This window comes from Alternaria dauci, chromosome 2, assembly GCF_042100115.1.
Source record: "Alternaria dauci strain A2016 chromosome 2, whole genome shotgun sequence".
In the NCBI taxonomy this organism is placed as follows: domain Eukaryota; kingdom Fungi; phylum Ascomycota; class Dothideomycetes; order Pleosporales; family Pleosporaceae; genus Alternaria; species Alternaria dauci.
Window position 1 is genome coordinate 381,404 of NC_091273.1, and position 25,178 is coordinate 406,581.

The following is a 25,178-nucleotide window of genomic DNA, read 5'->3' on the forward strand; positions in this document are numbered from 1 at the left end:
TGTCGAGGTTTTGAAGATTTGCCCTTCGATGCCCCTTTCTCCGATGCGCCTTGTTCCTGCTTACTGCCCGCTTTGGCAGCAGGTTCCTGTAGATCTGGATGCTGTTCGCTCATGTTGCCTTCAGTTGCCATTTTTCTCTCGCTAGCCATCGACGATGTGTTTCCCAGGATGAATGGAGATTACGGCCCCACAGGCAGAGATGATCAGCAGAAGACACCGGTGTATCCTGGAGCGCTGTGAACGGTGCGTGAAGGAAAGTCGCAGACCCGGCAGCGAAGACGCCTCTCGAGCCTAAAGTCCGACGTCCGCAAACATGAAGCGACCCAGGCTTAGCCCTAGTACAGCTTCCACCGCTAACTTTTAGAGAGAATCAGGCGTTCGATGCGTGAAGGGTGGGTCCCCGCAGTTTCGTTCTACTAGGCAACTTTCACGCCATGCGCCCAAGCTGGCAGCATGCGAATTTCTTCTCAAAGCAGGTAGCTGAACCGCTTGTGCCCAATAATGGCGTCGGCTCGACGTGCTCAGAACGACCTGAACCCTGGTCCGACGAGTCGTGATCCACGAATAGCGAGAGCCTGCATAATCGGAAAACACTTGCTTGATGGCAAACCTACTGCAAGGTTCCTTTTTTTTCCCTTCCTCCACAACCGGCATTGAGCCGATCCTTTCGCAGACTAAGCCTGCGATTGACGTAGGAGCGCGTCGCGGGACCCTTGGTAGGCACGACGAGTCGCTTCTCGTCGCCTCGAGATCGCTTGTCACATGGACTGGTGGCGTCAGAAGTTCGCATCTGTGCTGAGTCTGGGGCCCAATTGCAAGCCATAGCACGCTGTAGCGGCGTACCTATACGGCGGTAGTTGGGATTTGCGATTCGTGTTGGTGCGGACCGAACAAGAACCTGGGGAAGCATGAGTCGAAAGGAGTCGCGATGAGCGGGGTCACAGCTTGCCATTGGCGTGGCAGAGCCTCGGGAAGCTAGCAGGCTAGAGTAATCATCGTAATGTTTACTTTCTTGGCGCTGTCGCTGGGACTAGGAAGCGAGCATCCGAGGCATGCATCCATGGGTCTTGGTGGGCTAGCCATAGCGACTATAGTATGATATGCACATCAGGCTCTGTGCGGAACTGAGGGGTTCTTAACACCATGGGAGCGGCGATAGCACTGATTCTTGCTCACACGCGATACAAGGGAAGATCGAACGCCACCCACGTAGTCGCATAGGTAGAGTATCGTCGTGTGAAGGAAGATCGATTGCTCTCCCTGTAGTTGCCTGGTAGGGTGTTCGGTCTTCCGCTTGTATGGCGTGCTCATATCTAGAAGGAAAAAAAGAAATTACTCGACTAACTCTCGGCGGCGCTCAGATGCCCAACAGTTCGTCGTTAAGCTGAAATGCAAACCCTGATGATAAAACGCCCAGCACGCTTGGAAGCCCATGGATAGAAAACAGCGCCAAACTCAGGGCCCAGATCTAGCTCCGCTACCCCAGCGGGACGCCTGATCCACTGGGACGTGTCTTCTCAGCCCAGCCACCAACCTGCCACAAGATAGTAAAGGAAACGCGTCGCATATCCTTCCGCAGCATTTCACTCAACATCCCACTCATGGTCGTAGTTCCGAATATAAGGACTCAAACCATGCACATCCCTCATCTTCGTCGCCTTGACATCGCCATTGCCCAGAAAAGCAAATCGGTTCTTGTACCGGTACACGTAGTCGTAGTCCTCCCAGCGAGGCGTCTTGATCGATTTGAGGAAATGTATAGTCTAAACCATTCTCGTTAGCCATGCGTCGCTCTCTGATGCGGGAGGGGTTGATAGGCGATAACGCGCAAGCAGGGCAAGGGATGCGCGACCAGAAAAAGTAACTTGACTTACAGCGCCAGGCCACAGGTAAATCCTGTTCTTGATCTGACCGTTCTTGAACCAACTTCTGCATTCTTCTTGCCACACGGTCGTCTTGTGGAATTCATCGAAATGCGCATAGATCTCATCTAGAGCGTCCTGCTTCACGCTCATGGCTTTGATGCCCTCGGTCTGCATCTTCTTCATGCACTTGATGCTATACTCGACCGTTGTCTCGATACTCGGTATAAGCGTGCCGTTACTCCACGTCGCACCTGGGCCAACGATAGTGTAAAAGTTTGGGAAGCGCGGCGCGGATACACCCATGTAGAGGTTGGGGCCGTTAGTCCAGTCTTCCTTGATGGACACGTTGGAGCCGTTGCGAACGGTGAATGCGGGTTGGAAGGCGACTTGGAAACCCGTGGCGCACACGATGGCGTCGAGTTTGTGGATCTTGCCGTCGCGCGTCTTGATACCTTCGGGGACCACGCGTTCGATACCATCAAAGACTGGAGTCACGTTGTCTTGCACTAGAGCTTCGAGGAAACCGTCTCCAGGCGAGATGCGCCGACAGCCAACGGACCACTTGGGAATGATAAATTCCTTAAGCTTCTCGTGACCGGGGCCCATGCGACGATGCATCTCCTTGGTAATGACGTCCTTGAACTGGTTCTGGAGTTCGGAGTTCTGCTGGTACATTCCGAATAAGCTGTTGATCTCTGCTTCGATCTTCTTCCGGAACTCCAGGTGGTACTCGGGGTCTTCCTTGAACTTTTTGATGTCGGCTTCGGTAAAGGTATACTGCCGTTGTCCTGGGTCGACGTCTTGCCCTTTTTGTAAGTCATCGTTGAGTGCGCCGGCGCCAAAAGGAGGCGATATCCACGTCGGACTCCGCATGTAGACTTCTAGCCCTTTGACGACCTTCTGGAGCGAGGGCACGATCTGGACGCTTGTCGAGCCGACGCCGATGACGGCTGCGGTCTTGTTTGTGAAGTCGACGCTGTGGTCCCAGCATGCAGAGTGTAGGACCGGACCCTTGAAGTCATGTAAGCCCTCAATATCGGGCCATTTCCAGTTATTGAGAATGCCTACCAATCGTCAGCACTATGAACAAGGTTGGACTTTAGAAACTTGCCTGAGCCGTTCACCAGGACATGCGCCCAGTCCTTCCTCATCGAGCCCGTCTTCGGATTCCTTATAGTAAGGCAGTAACACCCATCTTCATCATTCCAATTCGCCTGCTCAATCCGGCTATTCAACTGCATATACTTCTTGCTTCCATGTCTCTCCGCAAAGTCCTCAAAGTATCCCTGAATCTCCTTCCCCGACGCAAAGAAAGTCGACCAATCCGGCTTCGGATCCCACGTGAAGTTATAATCATGCGACGGGATATCGCACGCCACACCCGGATACGTATTCTCATACCACGTCCCGCCAAACTGCGCATTCTTCTCGTACAGCGTCAGCTCCCAGGATCCAGGCTCGAGCATCTTCTCCATCTTGTAGGCTAGACAGAGCCCTGATGCACCCGCGCCGACACATGCTACTCGCAGTTTGGCGGGCTGGGAGTGGTATTGATCGAGGATCTTGTAGGGTCCGTCCATGTGCGATGGTGGGTAGTCGTAGGTGTGACCGAAGCCGTTGGTGTTGAGACCGTTTGGCATCTCTGAACCACCCATTGTCGCGATTGGCGAAACTGGCCGGCAAGCTTCTGGATGTATTGTAGGGGGTACCCGTGGTTGCATGGAGTATTATGATTATAGAAGAAGATGAAGCGCGGGTGGTATACGGAGATGAAGCCTCAAATACAGCAGATGAGGTTTAAAGACGCAGCACCATCAACATAAGCAAAAAAAGGAATGCGGTCGCACCGCCATGTCGTGGCAATCCAACATCTTCTGCAGTGTTTAGCCGCGCCTCGGGTGTCTTCATACACTGCACATCTCCTCGCACGCTGGTTGGTTACTGTCAAGCGGGATACAATAGGCCTGTTCGCAGGCGCCATGACCAGCACGAGACAACATCTGGGTTCGCGCGCAATCTGGCTGCAGTCCAGGATTAGCTGGGCCGAGATGTATGACGATAGTGAGAGTTTGTCGCGCGACGGTAGACATCGAGGGTGTGCAACTACTGAGGGGTCGCGGATGATGTTACGCGGGCCAGTCAGGTACGAACCACATCGAAACGGAGTTGCCAATACCGTGCTAGTCTCTTTTCGGAACGGTGAAGACGGATGTGGTCGGTAACAGTATCAATGTCATGAACGTTTTCTTTAACGGGTAGACTGATTCATACGACACGTGAACCGAACGATAAACCTTGTGACCAGGCGTTGAGCACTTTGTCTGGATCTGCCAAACAAACAGACGTAGCACTGCTGCTGGAAGAACGTACACATACAATCAACCCCTTCTTCGAAACACGCCCGCCCTCTACAACCTAGCCCTACCCATCCTCTCCGCATCCCTCTTCGCCCACTCCTTAACCACCTTCCTCATAATCTTCCCACTCTGCAACTTGGGCACCTCCTCCACAAACACAATGCCACCCACAAGCTGTTTATGCTTCGCAACCTTGACCTTCATATGCGCATGGATATGCTCCGCCGTAGTCTTGCCCTTGTACTCGTCCTTGAGCACCACATACGCCCGCGGCCATTCCTGGCCATCGAGCGTGATGCCAACGGCAGCTGCATCGGCGATAGGATCGAATTCCAGGAGCACGGCTTCGAGTTCTGCGGGGGCGACTTGGAGGGCGTTTACCTTGATGAGTTCCTGGGTGGGTGTTAGTACGCTATACGGTAAAGGAATGTGAGGGGGTGGAAAGCGGTTTACCTTCTTCCGGTCAACGATCCAGAACCATCCATCTTTTACGACGGCAATATCACCCGTTTTGAGCCATCCGTCTGATGATATTGACTCTTTGGTTGCGCTTTGGTTGCGCCAGTAGCCGAGACAGATGTTGGGGCCGCGGACATGGAGTTCACCCGGCTGTCCGTCGGCGACTTCGTTGCCAGAGTCGTCGAGGAGCATGCATTCGCAGTTTGGATCCAGTTGACCCACGCTCCCGGAGCTATGTCGAATCAGAAAGATGGAATAGCATCACTAGAAAACAGCAAACTTACTCATCCACAGTACCACCCGGCACATGTATGGCTCCGCAAGTAACCTCGGTCATGCCCCAGCCCTGCACAATCTCACATTGCAGCTTCCTGCTAATCTCATTCTGTAGCTCCTTTGACAACGGCGCTGCACCGCACAAGATATCGGTCACGCTGCTGAGATTGTACTCGGCCGTCTCCGGTCTCTTGTTGAGCATGACCATGATTGGCGGCGCAACTTGCAGATGTGTGACCTTGTGCGTTTGAATGACCCGCAGAAACTCCTCGTACTCGAATTTCTTCATGATGAAGCAGGGTATCTGAAGCTTCTGGGCCATGGCTATGGTGTAGAGCTGTCCGTAGGCGTGGTACAGAGGTAAGAAACCGACCCAGGTCTCTCGAGGACGAGTGTCTGCGTTCCATGGCTTGTGGAGATAGCGCATAAAGATGGTCTGTTCGAGGTTTGCGATGAGATTGTAGTGGCTGACTTCGACTCCTTTGGGTAGACCTGTAGTGCCAGAGGAGTAGTTGACTGTTGCTGTAGTGGTAGTTGCTTCATGTGCAGATAGCTTTGGGAAGTTGTACGTTCTACTTTCAGATGCAGATGGTAAAATGTCTCTCCAGTCCTTGCAGCCTTGGTCAGGTGCACAGGGTTCGTCTGAGAAAAGGAAAACTCGGTCTTCCGGTAAACCAGCACCCTTGGCTGCTGCTACGGCTGTTTTGACCAATGTTGGATGAGCGAGAATGAACTTGGCTTCCGTGTTTGCGACTTGATGTATCATCTCTAGATGTCGTCAGCAAAGCGTCTCCTGCACTTGCAAGCACGTCTTACCAGAGACTGTGTATGCTGGATTTGCGCCGCTGAAAATCCGCTTGGATCCCACGATTCCAAGGTATGCTACGGGAACGAAGATATGGTTTGGTGTGAAGATGATGACTACCTCGCTGGGCTTGCTCCCGATGCGATCCAAGCCCATTGCCAACCGTTTCGACCATTGTAGCAATGACCGTGGTGTGAGATGTTGATTGGTGTCTTTGGAGTCAATCCAAATTGGTATGTCTGAAGGAACTGTTTCTTGTGAAAAGAGGTAATCAAGCAGGTTGCATTTTGGGATGTTCAAAGTCGGGAAGGGTGACGCAAAGGGCATGTTTGCGGTGCAGTGCTAGGGCTCAGCCAGGATGAAGAAAAGACGCGGAACGACGGTGATGGCCTCGAAGACCGCCAGGGATAGGGCGAAATCGCCTCATGATGAAGGATTGGCCCATTTGGAGGGTCATGCATAGGAGAGGCGTCGATGCCACAGCCGGCACGAGGTATTCGCGGGGGTGGGTGCACAGACGCGACGCGACCTCGGGACTTCCGAGGATATCGAACTCCACACTCGAAGCTCCCCAGACTCGCGTCTACCCCAGATAATCCGGCAACATGGCGCATGGCGAGATGGCTCCTCGCTCGCTGTCCCGCTATCTGCTCAATCAAACTGGAGATTGACCATCATGTCTGAGCTGAGAGACTTGAACCGCATCTTCAGCCTCGCGGGCAAAGTGGCGTTGGTCACTGGGGGTGAGCGATAGTACCACAAACACGACCAGCGTGCCCCAACTCACCGCACTAGGCTCAAGAGGGCTCGGCCTCCATACTGCGACGGCGTTCCTGCTCGCCGGCGCCAGCAAAGTCTTCATCTCTGCGCGCAAGAATGAAGGAGAGCAGGGCATCGACCAGGCCGTCGAGAAACTCAACAAGCTGCCCGTATCGGGTACGGCAGTCGGCATCGCCGCCAATGTCGCCGACACCGAAGACATTGAGCGACTGGTGAGGAAGGTGCAGGAGACGGACGATAGGCTGGACATGCTCGTGTGCAATGCCGGGGCGACGTGGGGAGGCCCTTTTGATCCGACACCAGACTGGTCGAGCAAGAAGGTGCTGGACCTCAATGTCCGCGGCGTCTTCAATCTGGCGCGACTGTACGCATTTGCATTGCATTGCATGGAGAGTACCTGAGCGACTCCTAACGCCAAACAGCTTCACACCCCTCCTCGAACGCGCCGGCACCCGCCACTCGCCCTCGCGCATAATCATCGTCTCGTCCACGGCAGGCACGACGGTGCCCCATGTCGGCGAGCACGGCACAATCATGTACAGCATCTCAAAGGCCGCAGCCCACCACCTCGCCCGCCAACTCGCTGTCGAGCTCGGGCCCAGGAACATTACGACCAACACCGTTGCGCCTGGCTTTTTCCCGTCGAAGCTCGCAGACGGCCTGATCGAGATGCTGGGTGGGCAGGAAGAGCTGGAGGAGAACAATCCACGGAAGCGACTGGGCGAGCCTGAGGATATCGCTGGGGTTATGGTGTTTCTGTGTAGCCCGGCTGGAGCGTATATCAACGGTGAGGATATCGCTGTTGATGGGGGCATGAGGCTAGCTTCAGGACGCTATTCCAAGCTATAAGAGTGCGTGAATCTCATTCGACCAGTATTACGAATCTACATACAACTCACGCCCCGTTCGTCCCGTTCTCCATGCCCCCCGCGATCCTAGTGAATTGCTTCGCCATACTAGTATACTTCATCATCTCCCTCATATTCTCATCGCAAAACTCCGGCCCCTCTCTGAAATACAACTTGTCGCCATTTACCTCCACCGTCAACCCCCAGTTCTCCTCTCTACTCTTCTTCACACCCTTTGCGTCCACCATCTCGCCTCCATCGACCAACCTCACTACGCCATCAACCAGCGTCTCCATCGGCGTAAAGTACTCCAACGGGAAACTCTTCCACTCCTCCTGACTCATCAGCCCCGTGTTAATCGTCCCGGGACACGTAGCAAACGTCCGTATCCCCTCGTGGTGATATGCAACGCTGATTGCGCGGTTGAACTGCACAACGCCGGCTTTGCTCGCACTGTACATTGGACAGAACTCTGAGGGATACAGACCGCCGCATGATGCTGTCATGACTAGCACGGGGTCTACATTCTGTCTCCCGTGCTTGGCTACCGTCTTGCGGAAGTAGTGGAGAGCGAGGTAGGAAGTGTTTATCACGGTTTTGAGATTGATATCTACACTTAGTTGATTTGGTTGCGGAGGCGGTGGGCCCTCTAGATTGTGTGGCTGGTAGAAGTTGTCGCGTTCGACGATGCCGGCGTTTGCGTAGACAAAGTCGAGGCGCGAGGATGTGTTGTATGTTGCTTCAAAGGCGGAGACGAGGGATGGGTAGTCTGTTACGTTGGTTTGGTGGAAGTGTGTGTTCTTCAGGGTGGTGGTGGTGGTTTTGCCGGCTGAGGCATTGAGGTCGACGAGATGGAGGGTCCATTCTTCGTCAGTGCGCTTTGACAGGGCGGTTGCGACGGCGAGGCCCATGCCTGATGCTCCGCCGGTGATTAGGGCGACTTTTGCTGGCATGGTGAGGAGGAGTTTGTTGGTTGGACGAGGACTTGCGCCCAGAGAAGAAAAGTCACGTTGATGGCACGTTTTAGGAGTCTGAGAATTGGTATGTCATGGATATAGTATTTGATATTGAGGCGTGCATTTCTTTCTCGTACACGAGGACTTTCAGTACATAATATCTATCTGGGTGAGTAGTACGATGACGGCTCGCATCAGGAAAGCGCGGATACATCCCGTGTGCTCCTTCTCCGCACAAACAGAAGGAAAGCATCTTCCGAGCTGGCTCTATCCAGTGACTAGATGATTTCATGCTGCTTGGAATTTCTCGAGAGATGAAACACTTTCTGGTGCTCAAGGAGCAGTGCCCTACTTTACTTCCCTCCTGCTTCGTATCTAACCACGATACGACCCACCCTCGTACTTGTTATCATGTAATCCTAGATCAGGGCGAAAGATGACCGCCACTAGTCTGAATCATGTCCGCGAGAGTCTCACGTTGGATGCGAGTCATGTCAATAGACGATGATGGTCATGGAGCATGACGCGGGGTGCTGCGGGGAAGGCGGGGAAAACGAATCAACACGCATGAGCGCCAGCGACGCGGAAAACAGACCGCGAGCGCTATCCAGATGCCGAACCTCGTCACTCGACACAACGAATTGCTGCCAAGCTTGAGTTCTCCTCATGCGACGTTACACAGGCGTTTGCTCACCCGAGCTGCAGGGCCACCAGCTTGCATCCTTACACTGGTGCCTCTTGCCCTTTTAGTCAAGATGACTGCTTTAGCGAAGAGGTGCGATTACTCGCCCGATGCTGGTTATACCAGGGGCAATCTCGATACAAATCGAAGATACCCCTCGTGGTCTCTACTCTTTCTTGTCCTCAGTTCCATTGTTTTCTCTCCCAGTTCTTGTTCTCTCATACCTCGCCTATCATGACATTACAATACTCTGCGGACAACCTGCCCAAGCAGATATTCATCAACAATGAATACGTCGACTCAAAGTCACCAAAGAAGCTCACACTCCACAACCCCAAGAATGGGGAACAGCTTACAGACGACTGTCCTCTTGCAGGTGAACAGGACGTGGATGCCGCAGTCGACGCCGCGGAAAAGGCATTCCCAGCATGGAAGAAGATGGGCGCGAACCAGCGCCGAGGCATCCTGAACAAGTTTGCTGATCTCATCGAGCAGAACGCAGAGGGCCTTGCACAGTTGTCGCGAATCTCGCTGGGCGCTCCGGCGGCGTTTGGTGCTTTTGAGGTTGGACTCTGCGCTGAAGTATGTACAATCCTTTATCAGGCTTCCTGTTTGAATCAAAGCCTCAGGAGTGGTGACTAACCAACCCCAGGTCTTCAGATACAATGCTGGTTTCATCGACAAGTTCGGCGGCGAGTCGTGGCCCCAGGAAGACGGCTTCCTCAAGATTGTTCGCAACGAGCCCCTCGGCGTCACAGCCGGCATCGTCCCTTGGAACGGACCCATTGCCACCATCGGTCTCAAAGCCGCCCCAGCCCTCGCAACAGGAAACTGCTTCATCCTGAAGCCCTCGGAAAAGACACCCTTCTCTTCCCTAGCCCTCGGCACTCTGATCAAAGAAGCCGGTTTCCCGCCTGGCGTCTTCCAGATCCTGACCGGCGATGGCAGCACCGGCGCCTTGCTCGCAAGCCACATGCGCATCCGCAAAGTGAGCTTCACCGGCTCCATTGCAACGGGTAAGAAGATTCAAGAAATGGCCGCGAAATCGAACCTCAAGCGCGTCACGCTCGAGCTAGGAGGCAAGTCCCCGGCTGTCGTGTTTGACGATTGCAACCTTGATAATGCAGTGACGTGGACTGCCAATGCCATTACAGCAAACACGGGCCAGGTCTGCTTCGCGGCCAGCCGTGTCTACGTCCAGGAAGGCATCTACGACGCGTTTATCGAAAAGTATAAACAGGCCATGAAGGACAAGGCCAAGGAGATTGGTGACCCGGATGAGAAGTCGACAAACATGGGGCCTTTGGTCGACAAAGCGCAGTTTGAGCGCGTGCAAGGCTTCATCGAGCGCGGCCAGAACGGCCAAGGTACTCTCGCTGTAGGCGGCAAACGCGTCGGTACATCTGGATACTACCTCGAGCCCACCGTCTTCACGGACGTGGATCCAACGTCGGAAATCCACTGCGAAGAGATCTTCGGCCCGGTTTCTGTTGTCAAGTCTTTCCAGACTGAGGAGGAAATCATGAAGCTGGCTAACAATACGAACTTTGGGCTCATGGCTGGTGTGTTTACGCAGGATATTAACAAGGCGTTGCGGGTGGCGAGTGATTTTGATAGTGGTATGGTGGGCGTGAACTGTGTGAGTTTGATGTTTACAAACACCCCATTTGGAGGAAGTAAGGAAAGCGGGCTGGGCAGGGAGTGTGGGATTCATGCGCTGAGGGCCTTTACGGAACCGAAGACTATCATGATTAATATGACGTATTGAGTGGGTTTGTTGAGGGTACAGGTATGCTGCCAGAATGAAATACCTCGAACCAATACGGAACTCCTATGTAGAACAGTCTTCATTAGTGTTTCGTTAGCATGTTCTGACTCTCAAGTGATAGCTCTCCTACAACCTTCTCATTCAACTGCAATGTGCCAGAGCCCGCCTAGTCGTTATCATCAACAGTAATCACAAATATCTGAATAGGTCTAGCGCAGTCTCCATTGCCCGAGCACTGCAAACCAAGGCTCAGCTCGATACTTTTCGTGCCCCTGCAGTAAGCACACCAGTCGTCATATTGGTGGCTCCGGTAGTCGCCAAGCTGGCAACCGCATCCCGACGGCTGCCAGACCCTTTTGTTGGCATCGTCTTGCAGCCAGAAACCGCCGTTGCCACCGCATGGGCATAATTGCCACATTTTTACCACTCGAGTCGCACCGTTGGCACTGTTCGTAACAGGACATGGTGGGTTGATGTGTGGTTATGTGGTGCGTGCACTGCGGTGATTTCCAACTACAAAATAATGATGGATGACACTCTAATTAGGGATTACAAACACCTCCACATAATTGTGCATATCCATGATGCCTACACACCTCGGGCGCGTACTCCTTCAAGCCTGTTGATATCCACATATATTAGCCATATATGAAAACATATATGTGTTATCATCGTCCCTTGCCACATATATTAGGCAGCCTTTAGATCGTGTTCGCTCACTTCAATCCCCCTATCCTGATTATACACTCTTCCTTCCAACTTAATAACGTATATTACAATTCCGTTCTTGCGAATAATAACCTGGACTACAACATAAACGCGTTCCCCGTATATGACACGAGCGTCTACTTCGAACTACACGCAGCGAAGTTAGCGCACAGCACGATGCATGCTCTGTGGAGAAATGAAGCCTTTGCTGGAACGTACTGTTGGCATGGCGCTGAGTGATCTGTGTGTGGGTGATTGTGTGATCTTCATGTTCGCCGTAGCAACTCTGCTCTTCTGTTTACATACGAAAAGTTTCGCAGAGCCTCAGCTTTTCCGATAACCTAACTGCCAAGCGATACGGTATATGTCGAAGCAACACTGCCGAAGCCATGCGACCAGGAGCCAATGTAGATTTACATCTCTTTGCGGTTTTGGCCTTGCCTAGACTGATGGGTTCAGGTCTGCAGCTAGGTGTTAGCTATGCACGGCCAATAACCTCTCGAATGCAGCGTGTTGTTGGTGCAGTTATCAGGCTGAGGGAGGAGATTGTCCTCATTCGTCGATTTAGTAATATGGGAGAACGTGGTATGGCGAAGGAGGGTAGTCACCATTGGAAACACGCACTTGAAAAGAAGATCTGACCGCATATGGGCGTTCCAGTGAGCTGCAAACGGCTGCGTGCATTAAAGATGACGACAGTGTGCAGATGGTGGACACGGAGTAGGACCTGGAACTGGGCAGGGCTCGCGTCAGCGCAAAGCAACTTGGGTGTGTCTGAGATGAGGCTGATACCTTTGTTTCCCGGTAACGCAGCTTTGGCAAAGTCAAATTGCCTTCGATGTCGATTCCGACGCGTAAAGCTAGTGTCTCGACAATGTTTTGGCTAGTAAAAGCTGGCTCCAGGTCGCAAGTCCTTCGTATATATGATGATTGTAGACCGTAAGAGAGGTCTTGGAAGCTGGTGGCATTACTACAATATGTGTAGGTTGCAGGTGGTGCTGGCCGAATAGTTGTCACAATGTCTCCGCATTGCTCGCTGGGTACAGAAATCAGCGAAAATGCTAGCAAAAGACCTCGCCCAACACCCTCCCAGTGGACAGATAGGAGACTACTTCGAAAACACCTAGTCGCTGTACATTATATCGTACGCTTACGGGTGTGAGCCTTACCAATTACCGCTGCAGAAAGAGACATATGCTTAACCGCGGACATGCTGCTAAGAGCCTGCAGTTCCGTAGGCAGCGCACGCTCAAATTCTTAGCTGGGTTCTCTGTTCAAGAGGGCTCTTATGCAAATCAGGAGTCGTGCTATCGCTTTCCTTAGGAGAAATGGAAGAAAGAAATGGTTGGTGAGTCTTCAATAAGCCGCAGGCTAGCGCAGGTGGTGCGGACTTCAATGGGGATAGATGAACAGGGGCGACTAAGGAGGAGTAAGCTTGTCTTCATGGAGCGTGATCCTGATGCTCCACGTAGTAGCGACAGCGCCTGGACTTACACAATGGCCTTAAACAAGGGACTCCTGCCTCACTGCTGCTGTTCTCAGCTGTTCATGCAAGATGGGTCGGGGATACACCGCGCGCGCGTTATCCAACCTTTCCTTCGGCGTTACTATGTGGTATCGTGATGTAAAGCGCGCTTCCAGGTCGGCGAATCGACTGATCACAGTGACATTGTCTTGTCATATCTCGCGACGACTCTGGAATCGGGTTTGGAGACGCACACTGGGTTTCGTGCACTGCTAATATCGCATCATCATCGCATCGTCTTCGCTGCTGATGAGGGTTAGGTGGAGGCTGGGGATCGCGACAGGGTGGCAAGCACGGCGACCTCTCGACCCGACCCCCGAACTGGAATCTCGAGGCGCGGGAAGCTCGCTCACTCTCCCACACACACCAGGGAGTTTTGCATCCACAATGTATGCCGCAGCACGCGCTCTATTACGGCCTGCTTGCTCAACGGCCTGTTGTCCTCTGAGAATTTGACGCAGACAATACTATGGCCATCTCGACATCCCCGGCTTATCTCCTACGCCATTTGTAAGGCCTTGAAAGCGAAGGAGCGCAATCATCGGGATTCATCGCGTCTGCCTCTGCCCGCTCTATTTACGCGTCACGCTGCTCTTTGCAGAAGATCGCGGTACAAGGCCACATCTGCAGGCAACAGCGCCACGTCGCGATTTGGCGTCTCCCGTTGGGGGGCAGTGTATCTTCCCTAGGCTGTATTGATTACTTGGGGGCGCGCGCACATTTGACATGACTGGCTGACGTGCCCTTGACCACATCGTTTGACAAGTTATGCGTCTCTTTAGTGTGCATCGCCTTTTTGCGTCACTCAGCCATGTCTCGACTGCAACTCACAAAGCTGCGCTACTTCGGTATGCATAACCCTTTCGTTCATCACACAGGCTGGCATATTCCCATGTAGACGGGATCCGTTATCGAAGCGCAAACCATGGCACCATACCAATACCGGCCGCTCAATGAAACTAAAGGAGAGCTGCGCCTGCTCAGACTGCAGCCTGCGTCGTGGGAGGAGGGCATCGAACTACACATACAGCACGTTCCCCTGTGCGAAAGCCAAAATGTTGGTGCAATGCCACAGGGTTTGTTCCAAGTGAAAGAAACTCTACCCCCCAGTTGGACAGCATACGAAACTCTGGAAGGCCGCTACCTGTTCGAGAATACTGATGACGAATGTTGTTCCTGGACTCATCCAGATGACAGCATCCCAAGATACATGTACACTCGCGGCAAGACCTACATCGACCAGGAGTATGCCTTTGAGGCACTTTCCTATACTTGGGGGAACGACACCGAAACCATACCCATACGCGTTGTCGATGTTGACATTGGAACTGCCTGGGATTTCCTTGTTCGTCCGAATCTCGCAACAGCGCTGCAATGCCTCCGCTTCACAGCGAAGGAAAGGACACTTTGGATAGACGCAATCTGCATCGACCAAAGTAATCTGGAAGAGCGGGGTAAGCAAGTGAAGCGTATGGACCAGATATATCGATTCGCGAAGCAAGTAAATGTCTGGCTGGGGCCTGAGTCACAAGAGGACGATAGTACGCGGGCTATGGAGATACTGGGATATATCGGAGCTCAGGTGGAGTACTCGAGGGACCAAAGCTATCTAGAAGCTCCGTCGTGCCAAGAGAAGGGATGGTTCCGTCCCGATGTGGAGATACCCCTCACTGATCAGGAAGCTATCGCTATTCGGGCTTTACTGGAGCGACCATGGTTCTCAAGACTCTGGATCACACAAGAGGTTCACTTGGCAAATGATTCGACTCGGCTTTATTGCGGGCGTGATTCGATCTCTTGGTATCACTTTCGCCGAGCCGTGCTCTCCCTGGTTGTCAAACAGACTCTCAACGTCCTGTTACCGCCACCACTACTGGCGAAAGTCAGCAATTTGGTTTTCTACAATAGAGACACGCCCTCACTAGGTTTGCTTTGGGCGACGCGACACGCACAGTGCTATGATAGTCGCGACAGGATATATGCTATCTTGGGGCTCTTGGATTCGCGTTTCTCCATGAATGTAAACCCTGATTACAACATCACCCCAACAGCGACGTATCGGAGAGCTTGCCATAACTGGCTGGACACATTCGATAAGCTAAGCTTCCTAGAATTCTGTGACATGCCAAAAGGTGGCGGTAATGGGCCATCGTGGGTCCCGGACTGGTCGAAGGGACTGCCGCGAGAGCCGATGACGTTCGGCCGGTTCGCTTCAGGTCAGAGCTGTACTGGAGGTGCGCGCATCATCGATGACAGCATTCTCGAGGTCGTCGGAGCAAAATGCGGAGTGATCTCATGGGTAGAGGACTTGACAAAGCGGGAAGATCAGGGGACGTGGGTGTACTGGAGGAGCGTTCTGAAAAAGGTATCGCGGTTTGACGAAAAGGTTGACGGCTCGAGCGATGCACAGCTTGATGCCTTTGTCGCCACGCTTTGCGGCAATCGCGTTCGTGAAACATATCCGTCACACATCTATTGGCCAACTGTATCTCAGTGCAAGAGAGCGTTCACATCAGCAGATGGACGGGCACTGAGAATGAATGAAAAAGGCTTTCATGGTTTCCAGAATAGTGTACAGGACTTCACCCAAGGGCGGCGCTTCTTCAAGAGCCAGGAGTACATGGGTTTCGGCGCGCAGTCGATAGCAGATGGTACAGCCGATCTGGTAGCAAGGATTCAAAGGTCTAGCTGACAAAGATAGGCGACATCATTGCAGTGTTGTTGGGTTTCGATGCGCCAGTGATCCTCCGCCCCAAGGCAAGCGGACTTCATATGATTGTTGGAGAGGCTTATGTCCATGGCCTGATGAGCGGAGAAGCGATTCTTGGGCCACTCCCCTCTGGCTGGCTGGCACAAGCTGCCCGTAGTCAACAAGGTGCCATGTTTCAAAAGTTTACAAAAGGCTCCGATGGCGCTGTTCTCTACGACCCACGTCTGGGTCCGCTGTGGGAAGTATTTGGATGGCATGATCAAACCGCTCTTCCCGCAAACGACCCGCGATTGTTGCCCAGCGCTCTGCAGTATCGAGGTGTCAATGTACAGACCTTCCAGCTCTGTTAAATGTTCCTCGCCCGTTCACCGTCACGCTACAATATATGCTCGATACAGCTGACAAGATGATTGGATGTTATTACAGTTCTCGCTGCCGGAAACGACCCATCGGCACCAGAGACGGATGCTACCCTTTTCGCCGACTAAATGTACGTTACTTTTACAAGCAACAGTACACAATCAATGGTGCATGATCTGCGATCAAGAACCTTGATATCCGTTGCCACCCTACGAGCAAGTTGGAGCCCTAGTCGGCCTTACAGCAGCATTCGAGGGATTCGTTTGTCCACAGCCCGCCGCTGCACCGCCAATCGTATCATCAATCGCCGCATTGAACCCAGCTCCACAGTTCGGATCACTGGATACTGTATCAGCAGGAATTCTCAACACCTCTTCCCCAAATCTGGAACTTACCTTGCACCACCACTAGCATTGTTGAACCACGAGCAGACATCATGCGAGAAGCAATCCTGTGTGTATACGTTGCCGAGTGCAGTGCCTGAACAGCCTGCTCCGCAGCGGCCATTACAGCTGTAGCTGTGGAGTATGTTAGCTACTACATGGAGGGATCTATGGGAGAATTAATTGCGTACTCTCCACTGTTTACGCTATTCGTGCCAAAGTTGCTGCCTACGACGCCGGTCCAACGACATGACTGGCCGGCTGCGTTAGTCCATGATGCTGTTGCCGTGGCGCCGACTCTGAGACAAGTTATTGCGCGTTTGTCTAGGGCAGGAGACGCAGAGACTCGGATTGCCAGGAGAGCCGTGAGGCAGAGACTGAGGAGATGCATGTTTGATGTAGGTTTTCAAGAGGTGGACTACCAGTGTCGGTGGTGGCGGTGCTGCCGATTGTATCTGAGAGATTGTCCGGATACTAGGGATTGGACTTAAATAGTGGGAAGAGGGGGATATACAGACTACGGCTTCAACGGAGATATTAGACAGATCTACACTGGACTAGTTCACCCACACCAACCGCAAAGCTGGTCAGTACCTTACATCGATCCCATGACGCGCATTCTTGACCCATGAAGTGCAAGCGCTATAGACTACACCGTCGCAACACTCCCCTTCTGATCGTAGCGTCAACACCCGGCATTTCTTCTAATTTGCCGATTGTCGGCCCTGTTCATCTAGCGTCGTGATATTCCGGTGTTGTACCTAGATCTGGCATATGGAAATAGATGAATCGGAGAATTAGCGGAAGCGCGCAGCCGTCACCCCAAACAGGCGGCATTCATGCCGTTTTGATGCTTTTATGTCTCTAGAAGGGAGATGCGCCTGCCTTTGACGGGAAGATTGGGGTCGCGACATGCAGGGATGTTATGTTGCAATGATGACGCTATCGAGGCTCGCGGCGCTACCCGGATATAATTTGAGAATCCCAAAACTTATAAGTTTTGATATCATAATGCTTCTTCCAATCCATATATTCTATGTTGAGTCGCTTTGCTCAGTATGGTAATAAGGTAGTGTGTAATGCAAGCTGACAGAGAAGGTACGCAGGGAACGTAGCCAAGGGTGAAGCTCACGACGAAGCAGCCTATCACAACGTCGCAATGACACGCACACAGTGCTCAAAGGACTCCGCAGCGTTATTCGATATAGAAAAGAGCAATGCGCATTCTCAGAGATACTACAACCCGCGCAAGAAGTCGACATGAGCTAGAATGTTGACCTTTCTCCCATAGTCCGAGGTCCAGCCACCCGCATATGCTGCTAGCTTTCCCGAGTTAGTCTTGTCGACGGGCTCACCGATATGGAAGCATGTTCTGGGAGGCCGTCTTGGAGAGCTCACTATGAACACCACAGAACCACTCCCACTAGCCTGCTCGCCCTACGAAAACCGCTCTTGTACCGAATTGACCCCCTTGGCTGTGCAATGTTTGGGGGCCATGTCCTTGAATGTGAAACACGCGATTCGAGCCAAGACGTTCTACGCCTCAGAGCCGATGCCGTGCCTACCAAAGCAGATATTCATCATTCTTGGCCAATCGATTCGGCTTCACGATGAGCATATCAAGCTCGAGCACACAGATCGGTAATAGCGAGGACTGGTGGCGGCTGGGGTTGACCGCTCATCTATAGCATTGACAAGTCTGCTGCTTACACATCGCCGGCATCTTTTGAGGGAAGCCACCGCGTGACTTAGTTACACTCCGCAGAGATGCCTTCGCTGCGCACAGGCCTGTCCGCATAAGCAAAGACATCAGTCGAGGGTTCCGACAGACGGTCCTTCCAGTTACTCAAATCGCAACCCTCCATGGCATGCGGAGAGTCAACAAGCCTCCATAGCTCAACGACGAAGCCTATGTGGTAAAGGTCGTATGCGATCGTGGACATGTACGCTACCCATCCAATGGACAAGACCCACTCGGCAACAGCAGACACAGCAACCACCTTGTTGCAGGTGGATGTTGAGTCGTTGATAACCTCGATATCAGTGCAATAATAGACTCCCATACACGTAGCCATAGCAGGGACTTCACGAATTAGCCGAAGTCTCAGAACTCGGTGCTTCAACTCACCTGCGGCGAATGCTGCTACACAAGTTTTCAGCCATCTGGACACTTCAAGGGGGCGCACCCTGCGGACGTTTCCAATTCGTCTCTTGAAAGCTCTTCGCACCATGGAATTCGACAGCCAATCGAAAAACTTTGTGTTGCCCATTGCAAATATCTGGATTGATGTTGCCACAAGATGCGCCGTTGGGGCGGAGTCGATAGGTTGGAAGCTCAGAGCTATGAGGGCACAGCTTGATACAACAGCAAAAAGTGTGGCAGTCATCCTTAACCAGTGACCATGTTTGATCTGATTGCTGAGATGACAGAGTGACAGGAACGAAGTGGAGATTAAGACAGCCATCGCAGTGCAGACAATTCGAAAAACCAACGGTCGTCTTCCTCCTATACACGAGATGTATGGCCACAGCGAGAAGCTCTTACAGATCTGTGGATTTTGATCCTCATCGTTTTGAGGAAGACTGAGATACCATCCGGTGAAGTAAAGAAGCATCGAGAGCCAGAGGAAAGTTGCGATGAGGTTGGGAAGGGCGAGAAGCCAATTGCCATAATGGTGAAGGAAGGCCTTAGTGTTTGCGTGGATCCATTGCCATATGGATTTGCTGTCTTCGAGGCGTTGGATTTCTATTAGTAGCCTTCTGTTGGTCTCCTGGAGTTGGCGGAGTAGGTCCTCGTTCTCGTCTGTCAAAAGGGGCCTCGTGAATGGTTCGCGACAGGAATCAGGAGCGGTCATCTCAGCTCCAAGGACTTTCATGCCCAACGTTGAATCTGAGGATAAGGTGTGAATCTGGTACAATAAGTAATCACAGTTCAAACTCCGGTCACTGAGAGCGCTTACATTAGGGAGTGTATAGGCACTACAATGTTTCGATATCACTACAGCCTCGCGAGGCTGACATGCAGTTTAAACGCTGGCTAAGGTGTATTTTTAGAACACGCTATAAATATATACACGCATGCGTATATCATAGCTTCTAAAGTAGCCGTGCCCGTGCACAAGGCTTAAAAGATTCTCTATTCAGTTAAGACATTTACCAAGACTGCTCTAGCTATTGATCTTCTTTACTTTGTTATTGTTTCAATGCCTGCTTACATTACTCGTGGGCTCAGTATCTACCTACCTAGTTTCCTTCCAGCCAAAAGTCGCTTCTCGTCTGGATTACGATACTAGTAATATGTACACACCTTCAACATAGGTATCCTGTGAGCGATATTGAGATTGCATACTAACAAAAGGCTTCAGACTGTTTCACTCTAGATCAATGCTCTTGTCTCTGTTCGGATCATTCTCCAGTTGGTCAAGTACTCGACAGGGCTTGGCTCCAACAATCCTAGACACGTCCCTTTTTGTAGCAAGTCTGGAGGCTACAGCTCTCACTGCATGCTCAAGTAGGATCAGAGTAAGAGCACAACAGGACCTATGTAGTGAGATGAAGCATGCGACCATCTCATATCTAAGAACATGAAAAGAAGTCACAATTTCAATGGCGCTTTCTCGTGCAATGCCTCCTTTTTAGCGCCCATGCATGCAGTATGCAAATAACATACGAGGTATCCGCAGTTTGTTGTTCAGACATCGAACAGGGATACGAGCCGAGGTGGCAGGGCGCTAATGTGAAACTTCCACAACGGAACCGCGATTACCCGCTCGCTTCAATCCCAGATTCAAAAAGTTCAAGAACGCTCATCAGTGATGTACTGACAGACACTTCTGTACTTGTACCTAATTCATAGACTTCAAACGACCGATAACGGTTGCGTTTGTCGGTTCCGGTATGGCTGTCTTGACGACAGCCTTCCTGCTAAATTAAGACCCGCATGCAAGGTACACTATTGCAGTCTTTGAATTGGTGCGAACTTTTCCGTCGTTATAGGTAGTCTGGGGCGATATCGCATAGGGTGACACCTTATCCCTTGATTTCGCTTCCATCTCGGTTTCCGAAACCTCTCTATTGGCAGCAAATCGCATCGATATTCCTATGCGAGCTTTTGCCGATGGCTATTACAAGAGCCCGAAAACAATTTATAACTACTTGGGCATTTCTTACTGTCCGCAGAGGTTCTTATCGTATAGTCATGTTATACGGCATGATCAATGATCGTGACTTAAGTATCGAAAGACTGAAGGTGTCGGTTTCTGGACATATTGACTCCTTGGCACTTTAACACTATCTCTATAATGACAAAAACACATAAGCATTGTACATACGACCATAGGACACTGAAAATTAGTTCTCCCTCGCTATCTGTCAAAACTTGCGGTTCCGTGTTGAGGTCAACTAACTTGTGTTCGCCCTCGGTTACCCGTTGCAGGAGTCGCGACTCTGTCGCCGTAGCCCCCACCACAGCTAAAAATAACGATTAACGGTCGTTCAATATCCTGTATCCGTCCTATGGTGCTCACTGCAATAAAGGCACACTAGATTAAGATAAGGTGCCGCCAGGATGGGGCTCACAATCTTCACGTCCTATTTACGTTGTCTTAGCCGCGGTCCCACAGTACATGGTACCGAGGTAAGGAACACGAACGCGTCTTCACTCCTCTGCATCATCTAGTCATACGCGTCACATCAAATGCGTTGCTTGCAACACTCCCCATATACCTGCAGAGACTTCATTTCAATAGTTAGCGTCTCTGCAGCCTTCCTAGAAGCTCGCGCTTCGGCTGGTCACACTTGTAGCAAGACACAACATAACATCAGGAACGTAGAGTAAGGACTTATGCAGATTGAAGCGGCACGATGCTTCATTTCGTTTATCTCCAGTCAAAGTCGTGTTCGTCTCTTAGCTGGACAAGGTTATATCTATATACTCGAGCTCTCACGATCCTTTCACATGTCTGATATGCTTAGGTATTTGCTGATGTTTTTTTCAAACTAGATGCGCAACTAATCGAATTCTACATTGCCAAGAAACCGTACTAAACAATTACAAATCAAAGCTACAAGCTGCAACTACCGACCAGGCTTTCTTGGCGTAAACAGACCCGTTAAATACTCCTCCTGCGCCCGCAAAACCTACCACGTACAGCGACAATACCTCCCCAGTAGGCTCGTACTGCGTATTTAATGCTGCTGATCGATGTACTGAAAAAGATCATCCAATGCATTTCCGCCGGGAACAGTTAAGCGTGTGCGGGAGGTGTTGGATGCTACTGAGGCGTTTGTTAGGGCGAGGATGGGGACGTTAAGTGATATGTTGGCGGAATGCGATGTGTAGAGTGAACATGCTTAGCAGGTGTCTTCCAAGTGACATTTTAGGCCAAATCCAATGTACAGCTAAACTTTTGGGCTTCCTTCTCTGGAGGCGAGCGCTTGCGCCAACGCGTTTTAAAACCATGGGGATTTATCTTCTCATCTCGAACGGAATGGTAATATCTCTTGAACTCGGCTCTCAGCAGCACAGAGGTTGGATCATATGTGTAGCATCTGCCAACAAGCCGATAGACCGGATTTTCGCCATGTAAATCTCCATTTGGATCGCATTGTCGAAGGATGAGTGTGGTCGTGGGTATCCCATATCTTGCGGAGCGATACAGATTCCCTACGGGTATGATGCGATCGCCAGGCTTGATTATCACATCGCCCAAACCGATCGAGTGCACATGAGTACCTGAGTCTTGAAAGCAGAACAACGTTGTAGCATCCCCCAAGTTTTCATCCAGTGTGTTAATGAGATCTCGAATATCAGAAGAAGATGTTGAACTGCAGTGCATATTATCTGCTTCAGATATCATCGACATCCTAGCAAAATGCCGTCCGAGTTGCGCAAACACATCGTCTTCGTCAGAATCTTCACAGTGAGAGATCTCTTTGCCAACAAGCTTTTGGATCATTTTAACGAGAAGATTGGGAAATATCTTAGGGATATGCTTCGAAGATGTCGGCGCCAATGTTCCAGGAAGACGATCGGATCTTTGCACAACGTCAGGGTTGAGAAGTATTCTGTAAAGCTGCGACAGTTGTGACTGTAGTGAGGATGCGGAATCATCTGCTTTTCTTGAAATCTTCCACGTGACAGTATAGAGCTTTTCATCTCCTCCGTCAGGGAAGTACTTTCGAACGGGGATGCTTATCCGAATAATACCTGGTGTAAGCCGGCACACCTTAAGATCTACCTCGTGATGACTATTGTTCGAGAGCTTCTGATAGGGAACCGGTATCATTTGTCGCGGTGCAATCCGCCAATCCGGAACCCAAGAAGGCCAAGTGACCGGTCGAGGCGAGTATTGGCGGGAAAACACAGCTTCCCAAATCAGTTGCGCCCCCTCGTTGTCTGAACTTAAACGAGAAAGTGCGAAAGCCTCGTATGTTCCATCTACATCTAGCGAATAGTCGATGTTCATATTGACGATATAACTTTGTCCCTGCGAAACGTGGTCTGTTTGTGGGTCGTCATCTGTTCGTGAGGAGTCGTTTGACTGGGAGAAATCGCCTGTCTCGGATTCGTTGTCTGTTTCGGATTCATTGTCTGTCTCGGAGTCGCTGTCTGTCTGCCAGCGAGAGTCGTCGTCTGCCTGAAAGTCGTCGTCCTTTTGAAGAATGCGTCTTCTCGATTGGACATTGGTTGCCATGCTATACAAAGCGAATATACGATCCCGTTGATCCGTACACCCATATAATGCGAACTTCTCCACCAAGGCCACGATATTGGTGATTTCGGTAACGTCGGTGATTTCGGTGCTTTCGTCATCGTAATCGAACAACGTCAGGAAACGCGAATAGTGGCTCCAGAGTTTCTCAATTTCACCGATGCCTCCAATTCTTACTAGGTCTTCAGGGTTGTCAGAAGAAGCCTTAAGCTGGGCTTTTACTCGAGAAAGCCCAGCGATAAACCGGGAGAAGGGGAGCTCCATTTCGCCGCATATCAAGCAAATCTCTAGACTGAAGACAACTTCCTGTACTATCCATAGTCTATTAAACCAGGGAAGTTTCAAGAAACGTTGTACGCCGTAGATATTCTCTTGTAACAACTCCTTCCTATTTTCAGGCGCTCGAGATAGACGCTCTATTGTCCTCATGCCTCTTTGCTCTATTGTAGTGTCACCCCCTGGATCGAGCCAAGCTATTACTCTTCGAGCACCTTGGAAGATCTGGACCATCAGAGGAATTTGCACTGCCTTTTCTTCGTTGTCAACCTGGTTGATACTCGCAGCATCAGCCCAGAGGAGTCTGTCACAGTCATTGCGACGCAGATATCTGAGGGCGCGGTCAAGGTTCTCCGTAACGCACACTTGCGTGCTATTATCAACGTGTAGAGCGAATGTTAGGATTGGTTGTCCCCATGTGTATGAGATAGCATCGTAGCGTCCTACGACATCGTTAAGTCTCGATGAGAGGAAGTTGATCTTTAGAGGTGCGTCGTTAGACAAGGCTGGATGCAGTGTAATTAGTCTGATGTGTTCTGGGCTTTCGAGTGCTTCATACACGTGTCTGCGGACATTGCGGTTATCAGAAAGAGCCATAGGGTTGAGGAGCTATTGAACGAATGATGCGAGAAGGGGCGCAAGGGAAAAGATAAGGAACGACAGGATAAATAGCTGATCGGGTGGAGCACTCCTGAAATGAGCTGCATCCTTCGAGGCTGCATCCTGCAAGGGTGCGTAAATGCGTCGCTGTACCAATCGTTGAAGTGGTTTGTAGGATACTGTGGCTGCATGACAATGCGGTTAGCAACTTCTTGCTGCTTTGCTGTCAGTCAATATATCGTCGCATGCGCTTTTTCTAGTATGACAGCCGTGTTCTCTGGGTTGCTTCATCATTGTTGCTGGATGACAAGTCGGGATGGAAGCACCAGGAATGGAGGCGGATCCCTAACTACCCGTGCGTGACGGTCCGACGGCCGTGCGAGCCGCCCACCGAAATCGATGAGCAATTTGTACAACTAGTAACTCCGTCACTATGAGCCCAGTTAACGCTGCGATTGCTTGAATCGCTCGCACCTAGTGAGCAACTTGGCTAACACAAAATCGCATCTAAGTATAGTTGCGATCGTACAACGCTCGCATGAAGACATCAAGGGCGCGGGAGCTCGCGCAATACTATGGCGCTTAATTAATAACCCTCCACCAACACAGAAGTGTACTAATAATACGCATACAGAACATAGGCTTACTGCATACGGGAGAATTAAGGAGCTTTGTGACAGTCGCATGAGTGAAAGCTAGGCTTCCCGTCCGCTCAGCCATATACAAGCAGTGTACCGGCGGATTAGTAGTTAGGTGGGTGACCACTAGCGAATCCCCGCTGTTGTATGTTTTGTCTTTTTGCTCACACCGTTAATGCCTTTTGGACGAGCTTCCACACTTAGTAGCTGCTCGGGTGTACTGCAGAGATGAGGCACATCGAACAATGAGACGAGATTTTTTCACTACGTTGGCTTTTCTTCCGTTTTACATGCTACACGCAGATTGTTCAAGTATAGCGTATTTTGACAGCTGTATACGTTGCGCTTCTATTGCTTCCAGTCGCCCGAAAGCTCCAATGATCCAAAGCCATATTGCATAAGGCATCTCGTCGTTACTTCGTGGCGATATTCTACGTGCGCGTTCTGTCGATACCAAAGTATCGCTATT

The 25,178-nt window shown here is 51.3% G+C and overlaps 6 protein-coding genes across 6 annotated transcripts; 3 read left to right on the forward strand and 3 right to left on the reverse strand.

Moving 5' to 3' along the window:
- Positions 1-1,583: 1,583 nt before the first annotated feature.
- Positions 1,584-3,520, reverse strand: ACET3X_002219 (uncharacterized protein; the record flags this gene model as incomplete). Its single annotated transcript, XM_069448383.1, has 3 exons — positions 1,584-1,763; positions 1,875-2,929; positions 3,055-3,520. The coding sequence occupies 3 exons, from the start codon at positions 3,518-3,520 to the stop codon at positions 1,584-1,586; spliced, it is 1,701 nt and encodes a 566-aa protein (XP_069308766.1).
- A 599-nt stretch (positions 3,521-4,119) lies between these two features.
- Positions 4,120-6,196, reverse strand: ACET3X_002220 (uncharacterized protein). Its single transcript, XM_069448394.1, has 4 exons — positions 5,774-6,196; positions 4,966-5,725; positions 4,676-4,913; positions 4,120-4,615 (listed from the first exon to the last, which is right to left on the reverse strand). The coding sequence occupies exons 1-4, from the start codon at positions 6,087-6,089 to the stop codon at positions 4,274-4,276; spliced, it is 1,656 nt and encodes a 551-aa protein (XP_069308767.1). The 5' UTR covers positions 6,090-6,196; the 3' UTR covers positions 4,120-4,273.
- A 242-nt stretch (positions 6,197-6,438) lies between these two features.
- ACET3X_002221 (uncharacterized protein) lies at positions 6,439-7,391 on the forward strand (the record flags this gene model as incomplete). Its single annotated transcript, XM_069448405.1, has 3 exons — positions 6,439-6,505; positions 6,558-6,906; positions 6,965-7,391. 3 exons carry the CDS (start codon positions 6,439-6,441, stop codon positions 7,389-7,391), a joined length of 843 nt encoding a protein of 280 aa, XP_069308768.1.
- Positions 7,392-7,437: 46 nt separating this feature from the next.
- ACET3X_002222 (uncharacterized protein) lies at positions 7,438-8,343 on the reverse strand (the record flags this gene model as incomplete). The annotated part of the gene is made up of 1 exon (XM_069448416.1): positions 7,438-8,343. The coding sequence occupies one exon, from the start codon at positions 8,341-8,343 to the stop codon at positions 7,438-7,440; it is 906 nt and encodes a 301-aa protein (XP_069308769.1).
- A 919-nt stretch (positions 8,344-9,262) lies between these two features.
- ACET3X_002223 (uncharacterized protein) lies at positions 9,263-11,205 on the forward strand (the record flags this gene model as incomplete). Its single annotated transcript, XM_069448427.1, has 3 exons — positions 9,263-9,610; positions 9,681-10,667; positions 10,918-11,205. The coding sequence occupies 3 exons, from the start codon at positions 9,263-9,265 to the stop codon at positions 11,203-11,205; spliced, it is 1,623 nt and encodes a 540-aa protein (XP_069308770.1).
- A 4,360-nt stretch (positions 11,206-15,565) lies between these two features.
- On the forward strand, positions 15,566-16,089 carry ACET3X_002224 (uncharacterized protein; the record flags this gene model as incomplete). The annotated part of the gene is made up of 2 exons (XM_069448438.1): positions 15,566-15,680; positions 15,731-16,089. The coding sequence occupies 2 exons, from the start codon at positions 15,566-15,568 to the stop codon at positions 16,087-16,089; spliced, it is 474 nt and encodes a 157-aa protein (XP_069308771.1).
- Between the last annotated feature and the right edge of the window lie 9,089 nt (positions 16,090-25,178).